The sequence below is a fragment of the Cebus imitator genome, unplaced genomic scaffold (assembly GCF_001604975.1).
Source record: "Cebus imitator isolate Cc_AM_T3 unplaced genomic scaffold, Cebus_imitator-1.0 Scaffold443, whole genome shotgun sequence".
Classification (NCBI taxonomy): Eukaryota; Metazoa; Chordata; class Mammalia; order Primates; family Cebidae; genus Cebus; species Cebus imitator.
In genome coordinates this window covers 146,880-154,768 of record NW_016107758.1, presented here as the reverse complement: position 1 = coordinate 154,768, position 7,889 = coordinate 146,880, and the positions used below count along the sequence as shown (strand labels likewise).

The 7,889-nt window shown below is 60.4% G+C and overlaps 1 protein-coding gene across 6 annotated transcripts in view; it reads left to right on the top strand.

Annotated features, from left to right (window-relative positions):
* The first annotated feature begins 4,137 nt into the window (after window positions 1-4,137).
* Window positions 4,138-7,889, top strand: part of RTP5 (receptor transporter protein 5 (putative)) — a 7,306-nt gene continuing 3,554 nt past the window's right edge. For 3 of the 6 annotated variants that reach the window (XR_005197187.1, XR_005197186.1, XM_037732183.1), the window contains exon 1: window positions 6,402-7,495. Coding sequence is in view for 3 of the 6 variants with exons in the window: in XM_037732183.1 (XP_037588111.1) it covers window positions 6,889-7,495 (607 nt within the window). In the remaining 3 variants the exon portion in view is untranslated. The other 3 variants (XM_037732185.1, XR_005197188.1, XM_037732184.1) reach the window with 3 other exon arrangements.

The following is a 7,889-nucleotide window of genomic DNA, read 5'->3' as shown; positions in this document are numbered from 1 at the left end:
TGTGTGTGTGGATTCTTTGGAGATGACCCAGTGGGTGTGTTCCGGCAGCCGGTTCCTCTCTGTGCTGAGCCGTCCCCGCTGTGGTGAGGATGTCCGCACCGCAGTTTAGTCAGCCATTCTTCAGTCTAAGTACGTCCGGGTGGACTCCAGTTCCTGGCGACTATGAATAAAGGCCCCGGAAGCCCTCTGTGGGCCAGCTAGCTCAGGCTCTGGGGGCTCCCGGGCTGCTTTCCGAGACAGGGGCCTTGCCCTCAGAGCCCCAGAGAAGGAGCCCTCCCGTGCTAGCCCTGGAGTTTCCTAGGGGGCCTGCCTGTCATGACACATGGCGCCATGGCGCCCAGCTCACGGCAGCGATGAGACAGGGCATCGTGAGCTGGAACAGGAGCCAGCACCAATGGAAAGTGGTGGGGAGGGGATTTCCCTCGCTCTCTCGGCCCGAGGGAAGTTTCCATCCACGCAGGGACTCAGGGACGCAGGGCCGGGCTGGGGAAGCACAGGAAACAGCAGGACCATCCCGAAACTGCCTCTGCAGTGGGAGGCCACAGGTGCTGGGCTGGGGGGTGGAAACGATGCCGCGGCCGGCCGGGGCCAAGGGCACCCGTGTGGAGAGGCAACGCCTGATTCACAGCCATTTCTGAGGTTGGAACAGGAAATGGTTAATAGTGTTTGCAAATAAAAATGCTGCTCTATTCTGTTTTCGAAACATTTCCCAGAAGTTGAAAACGCAATTTATCTGCCCAATTTAAGAATAAACTTTTAAAAAATGGAATGAGATATTTCCACAATTTATTACACATAAGAATAAAAACAGTTGGGTTTTTTGTTAAGACGGGTGCCAGGTGACTTCTATCCTCCCCTGCTGTTTTGTAAACTTCCTAGAATGTGGTTAGTACTTTAATGTTGATTTATGTTTTAAATCTCCCAGTGTGTGTGTGTGTTGTGTTGTGTGTAGTGTATGTGTTGTGTGTGGTGTGCATGGTGTGTGTGTTGTGTTGTGTGTGTGTTTTATGTGTGGTGCCTTCTCACTCCAGGGCAGTGGGTGTCACTCAAGCTCTGCAGCAGGCTGAGCAGCAGTGAGAGGCCGAGGGGCGGGATGCCGGGAGGGTAAGTGCAGGAGGCCCCTTGCATGGCTCTTCAGAGTGGCCCCCCCGGCCCGCAGGCCCGCAGGTTGGAGCCGGAGAGCAAGGCGCCTCTTGGACAGTGGAGGTGTCTTCAGCAGTAGAATGGCTGGACAGAGGCTGTGTCCCCAGCTGCGGGGACCAGCCCCCCACCTGCCTGGGCAGCACAGGGGCAGAGCCACACGGAGCCTTGGGCCACGCATTGCCCGTGGGACTGGGCCTTCAGGCCGCAGGGCCTGGGGTCTGGGAGGTGGCCTTGTTCCTGTCACTGCAGCCAGGAGTTGAGGTCTGTGGGGGGAGGGTGGGCCCCAGCACCTGCCAGGCCACCACTCTCTGCCGGCTCCTTTTCCTGTCGTCTCTTTCTCCCTCTCCTCATCACACACACAGAGATGGGATCCTGCTGAGCGAGGATGCCATCCAGTCAGCTGACCCGCCCTCTGGCCCCACTGGGCCTTGGCGTCAGCTCCTCCCTCGCTGGGATGTGCTGCATCTGCCCCTCAGGCCCAGGCTGAACGGCCTTCCCTGTGGGAGACTGTGGTGGGACTCCCCAGCCTGCCACCTGCCCTCCCCAGAAACTGAGCTCAGGAAGGCGGTACCAGTGTGTGAGGAAGCGTCCCCAGAAGGAGAGCACGTGTCTGCGGGGAGAGGGAACACTAAGCCACTGAGCCGGGTGGGCGGCGGTGCTGAAGGGGCCCCCAGCTCCCCCGATAGTTTTTTCCTGGGTCTGATCCCCCATCCCCATCCCACCCCGTCCTGGAGAGGTCCCTCGGGGAGCCTGGCAGGGAGTGGGGTCGGAAGGCGTTTGCACCAGGCCTGGGTCCTAGAGCCTGATGCTCACATCAGGTCCCGTGGCTAGCTCCAGGTGGGTGCTGATGCAGGGGCCCAAGGAGGACCCTGGCACATATTGCAGGGACCCATGGGTGCTGCGCAAACCCGGCCTCCTCCAGCCCCGGTAAAGACGCAGGAGCAGGTGAGCTTGTGGCTGGCTGACCTGTTAGACTCCAGGTAAGCAGCTCTTGCAGGGCGTGGCTTGTGGGTTTGGGAGACAGACACATGGGCAGCCAGATGGAGGTGTGGAGAAGCTGCCCTCTCTGCTGTCCACTGCCCGGGCCTCTGGAGGTCTTCTGGGATGGAACAGCCAACGATTCTTGAGCAAAGAATGTCGGGGCAACCAGCCCCCTGCATTTCAGAAGGGTCAGAATTGCCATCCAAAAGGTTATTTTGAGTGATTATGGTCAGTCATCATGCCCAAACCTTTTCCCTAAACTTAGAGCCAGGTGTGGCCTCCAGGGCTGAGGAGCCTGTGGGGGGAGGTGGTGGGGGTTACTGGCAGTCAGGGCTGTGGCCCCAGCGTGGTGGGGAACGGCCAGGAAACGCTGGCTCTGGGGGGCTGTGGAGGGCGGGAGGAGGTCCTCTGTGGGGGCCTTGTGGACCGAGGCTCTTGGAGACAAGCGGGAAGCCGGTGTCTCTCAGACCACTGCAGGCACAGGACCAGGGTCACAAGGGGCCCACACACGCACAGTGGCCCTGAACCAGCCAGCAAACCCCAGGACCTCAGGTGTCCCCCGGCACGTGAGTTAGGCTCACTCAGCTCGCTGCGTGATGATCCAGAGTGCCAGAGATCAGAGCCTCAAGACCACAGCGGCAGCTGGCTAACTTCTTGTGTGAACAGGAAACCCAGAGGCAGGCGACCCTCCGGCTGTCACCATGGCTCCAGGCTCCCGCCTTCCTGCTCCTTGGGCTCACAGCTCCAAGCATGAGGCAGGTGTGAGACAGCTGCTGGAGGGCGGCCATCATCCGGGCACTGATGGACAGAGGAAAGGGAAGCTGGAGGAGAAAAGCAGGGCCTTCCCCAGCCGGCCGCCCTATGTTGAGGGGCCTTTCCAGAGCCCGTCCCAGTGACTTCCTCTTCTATCTTGCAGTTGAACCTAGCTGCATGGCAGAAGGAGGCCATGCATTTCAGAAGGGCCAGAATTGCCATCCAAAAGGTTATTTGATAAAGTTGCATGATAGCCGCAAACTGGAAGAATACCAAGTGTTCAGCAAAGACGATTTGAAAGGGCCAGAAGAAAGGAAAACGATGACAGCAGTGCAGTCGCTTGCCAGGGTTAGCTGCAGAATGGACAGAGACCAAGAGAGAACGTGTGGAGTGGTAGAAAAAAGAGAAGAAATGGTTCAGTGTGCAGGGCAGACATGGCAGGATGGGAGGTGTGAGGAGAGCCAGGCGGCCCAAGGCTCTCACGGGTGGACCTGCGCTGAGCTTTCCACATCGCCGTTCGGGGATTGGCAGCCACCTTGCCCCTGTGCTTCCCAGCTCCTTCTTGACTCACCCTTTCTTGTGCCCTGATGGGTGGTTGCCAGGCACAGCGATGATGCTGAATCTCACACACTAAACCACCTGCAAAGGCGTGAGAAGCTGGGCACACACATGAAGTGTTTGTGTAAAGCTCAGAAGCTGCACAGCTCAAGGGCTGGGTGAGGGAGGCATCATAGGCATGAAGGATCCTACCTGATCCCCACAGGCACGGCCAGGCTGGTGGCACCTCAGCCAGGAGGGCGGGGGTGGGGGCCAAGGGCTGAAATCTGGAGGGAACTGGCCGGTTCTGGAGGCTTGAGAGGTTTTGTTTCTTCCTCTGGGAGGTGGTGACCTAAGACTGTAGAATAATTTCTGAAGCTCTGCATTTGTTTTAGGCATTTTATGTAAATATTTTCTATTTCTCATGAGTAAAGAGCTTAGGAGAACACACCCATGGGACAATTTGCAATGATACATGTTCCATAAAGTTCTTCATAGCTTTGTCTGCAATGCTTTGTGTGAAAAGCATTATTGCTGTGTGCAGAGAGAAGCTGGCTGAGTAAGCTACACGACAGCCACAGCTGAAAAAATACTAAGAGTTCAGCAACAGATGAGTGGGGCCCCTGTTCCTGATGCCCAGCAGAAAGAGGAGTCAGTGGATGGTTCCTGAGTGTGATCTGTGGAAACACCAGGGCCTCTGCACAGACCGGGGGAGGGCCCTGCGTGTCCATGGGCCCAGCACGGTGCTGCCACAGGGAGGCTGTCAGGGTCACGGAGATGGCATTGTATTGTATTTTTCCTTGCTGATTCCCATTTCTGGTTGCCATGGAGAGTGTGCTGTTGTCAAGGTGGCTGATTGGCTGGTGCTGGAAGCGGGCGCTTCCTTGGGTGCCCTGGTGGCTGCAGCCCTCAGCCTGCACTGTGGAGCTGGACAGCAGCATGGATGGGGCCGGAACAGACATGTGGGCCAGCATCTTCACCCTGATCATGGCCAAGAGGAAGCCCTGGGACATTTGGGTTCTGCTACCTGAGCACAGCCTGGTCCCAGGACGCCAGTACCTGCTGGTGGGGCTCTCGAGGTGTGGCTGGAGGCTGGGGACCCTGGGGAGGGAGGGGCTTAAGGTGCTTTTCCACAGGCCCTTGGGTGGCCCGAAAGGCTGGGTGGGGCTGTCGGGCCTTGTCTTGTCCCTGAGACGGGAGGGTGGGGCTGGGTGCTCCTTTTCGGTCTCAGCGCCTGCCCCTCTATGCTGGCACACAGCTGCTGATGCAGGGTCCTGGGGGAAGACATGGCGGGTGCCTCAAGGAGGTTTTGTCTCCCTCCCTTGGCTCCTTGGGCCTGTGCTCCCCCTGGACACAGGCTCATCTCTGGTTTCCATGGTGCTGCCGTGACCTCGCAGCCGTCTGCTGGCCACACCTCGGGGGTGTTTGGCTCTGATCGGGAGCCTGGGGTGGCTGTGGGTCACCTGTGAGCCTCACGGGCCGTCGTCATGGTGGCATGATGTCAGTGTAGCAGGGTGGACTGTTCCATCCCCAGCTCTGCCAGGCGCCTGCCGGCAGGGGAAAGACAACTCCACAGCCTCGCAGACTTCTGGCCCAACAGGCCCTCAGGATGATGGCTGGTCAGTCTCTCTGTGGGAATGCTCTGGCAGAGGGGCCGTTGTCCTGGCCTTTGACACAGCCCCCCAGTGCCTGAACCCCCTGGGGCCCTGTGTGTGCAGAATCCTGGCTTTTTCAGAGGTTAGCAGAGTAATAACCCATGCTGAGGTCTGGGAAGTGCTTGGAAGCACGTCACTGTCCCCACAGCCAGGTAGAGAGGCTCTGGGCCGCCAAGGTTGTGGACGGGGCTGCAGCTGGGCCCAGCTGGGGAGAGAACTGAGGCGGCCGCGCCCCAACACGCAGCCCCAGTGCCTGTGGCTTCGACAGGCTCCTCAGTCCCATTTAAACAGTCAGCAGTTCCTCCAGTGTGAACATGTCTACCGCCTCTGTGGCCACTGTGGCTGGAGGCCGCAGGCAGGGCTGCAGCACATTCTGTCATCCACAGAGTTCCACTGCTTGGCAATGAAGCAGAGCCTCTCACTGGTGCAGGGTTCCCCAAAGCTCACAGCTGCTTGTGTGGCTACTGAATGGTCACCGGTCTGGTGACCGCTGTGGACAAGCCAGCTCCCCCACCCCTGTGCTCTCCCCAAATCTCCCCTTGCTGGTGATGCCCAGCCGGGCTGCCTGGGCCATGACCACAGGCTCCGAGACATCTTTCCCTTCAGCTAGCAGGTGATGGGGGGATGGCCTCCCCTCATTCGGGACAGGGACCCCCACTTGCTGAGCCCCCAGCGACAGCCCCAGACCCATGCCTTTTTCCTCCTAAGTGTGTCAGCAGGCCTGCCTCTTCCTGTGTTAACCCCAACTCACAAAACAACCAGCAAAGCCGCACCAGCAGCGGGTGCGACGCCTCACAGAGGCCAGGCCGGAGCGGGTTTTGCTGCCAAACTGCTGATAAGTTCACTTTGCTTCTCAGCGTTCCAGATGAGCGGGTTGCAGTCTGGAATGCGTGGGCCTGCCTTTGCCTGTGTGTGGCCGAGGGGCCGGCAGTTTCAGAACCTCGGCACAGGCAGGAGCAGGTGCTGGGTTGCCTTGGCTGCGGCCCTGGTGGCTGGCAGGTGAGGTTTGAGGTTTGAGTGTGGGATGTGGGGCAGGGGGCGGTGAGGAGCTGGGGCCAGATGGGCAAGGAGGCTGAAGAGCAGAGCGAGAGGGCTGGCCGTGTGGCCTTGGGCTTTTCCCCCTCCACTCACCTGCGCCTCTTCCGCCCCCGCCCCCCACCCCGCAGGCTCCAGTTCAGCCGCTGTCCAGGGGCCTGGGCCTTGGCCCACCTGCAGGTCCTCTTCCACCTGTGGTGGGACCGGGCCGGCCACCTGGGGCTGGTGAGGGTGTGCGTCTGGAGCCAGCGATGCAGGTGGTGCTGGGTGCCCGGGGGCTGCCAGGTGAGCCCCCTGGGCACGCGGCCCTTCCTCTGCAGGCTGGTCTTGCACATTCTGAAGGACTGCTATAGAGAGGGCCTCAGCCTGAGCCTGCTCACCAGGGCAGCCTATGAGGGCTGCTTCGAGGCCTCTGAGCTGGGGGTCTGCTTCTTCCAGAAGGCCCCACTCCCTGCCTGGAGCGCCAACACCACAAAAGGCACCTTCCCTGCCATGGCCTGGAGTGGCACCACCGCTGCCTCCAAGGGCAAACAGCTGCCTGCCCCTGGCGACAGCCTCAGCAATGATGGCGGTGTCGCTGCCATCCCCTTCTCCCTTGTGGGTGCCGGCAATGACCAGGCGTCCGTCACTGAGGGCTTTGCCACCCCTGTGGGGGCCTCCCTCCTTGTGACCAGCAGCCCTGGGGGCCCCATCACTGGCCAGGGCTCCATCGACCTGTCTGGGGATTCTGTGGCCATGTGGGGGGGCAAAGGCTTCCGGGTAGACTTTGGAGACCCCGTCTTCCATGGCCCCAGCCTCCTCTGTAGCAGCATCCAGACCTTCTAGCTCAACGGCTTCCTCTTCGAAAGCTGGGGATCCCTCTGCAGCCCTGTTGGTGTGGCCTAGGGCCCCGGGCCCTGCCTCCCTCAGCAATGGCCCGGTCTCTGCGGGGAAACTCATGCCAACCCTGTTCTACTGTGTGGGTCTCTCCGCCAGTGGGATGGGCTCCCTCACCCTACCCTCCTCTGTCACCGACATCTTCACCAATACTGCCAGCAACTACGCCCTCTCGGAGGCCACCAATGGCCCTGTGGCCGCTGATGAGGCCTCGGTCACCTTACCCTTCAACTTTACTGATGTCAAAGGCGCCGTTGCTGAGATGGTTGAAGGCGACAGGAAGGAAGGAGGTGGCCAGGGCCTGGTCCCTGCGGGTCACGACCCCCTTCTAGAGACCAACGCTGGTGGCCTTGCCTCCCAGGTCAAGGGCTCCCTAGGTCCTCTTTCTTCCCTGCTGACGTCCAAGGCAAAGATTCTTTTACTGACATCACCCAAGGCAGAGAAGAAAGGTGGCCTCCTCACCGCGGGTCACCACCTCCCTCCGGAGGCCAACGCTGAGGGCCCTGTCACCGTGAGTGAGGGCCCCATCATCATTACTGAGGGCTCCATCACCTTCTCCATCTTCGATGTCATAAAGCGCAAGGCCTGGCCACATTGCCGACGGCACCCAGGGCAGTGGCTGCGTCACCCAAGGCTATTACTAGAAGAGATGGCTGCGGTCCAGGCTCCACAAGGCCCACTGTGGGTGCCGCCGGGAGGAAGATGGGCACCCTGTCCGCACCTGCCGCAGGCCGCACGCCGAGCCCTACGAGGACTTCCGGATCTGGGTGTCCATGACCGTGTGCGCCTTCGGGCTGATGTGCCTGTGCCGGCTGAACCCTGGCATCTACCCCGCAGCAAGTGTGACGCCCGCCCCGCTCCAGCAATCCCCACCGCCGAGACCCCGCCACTGCCTCAAAACTCCGTCCC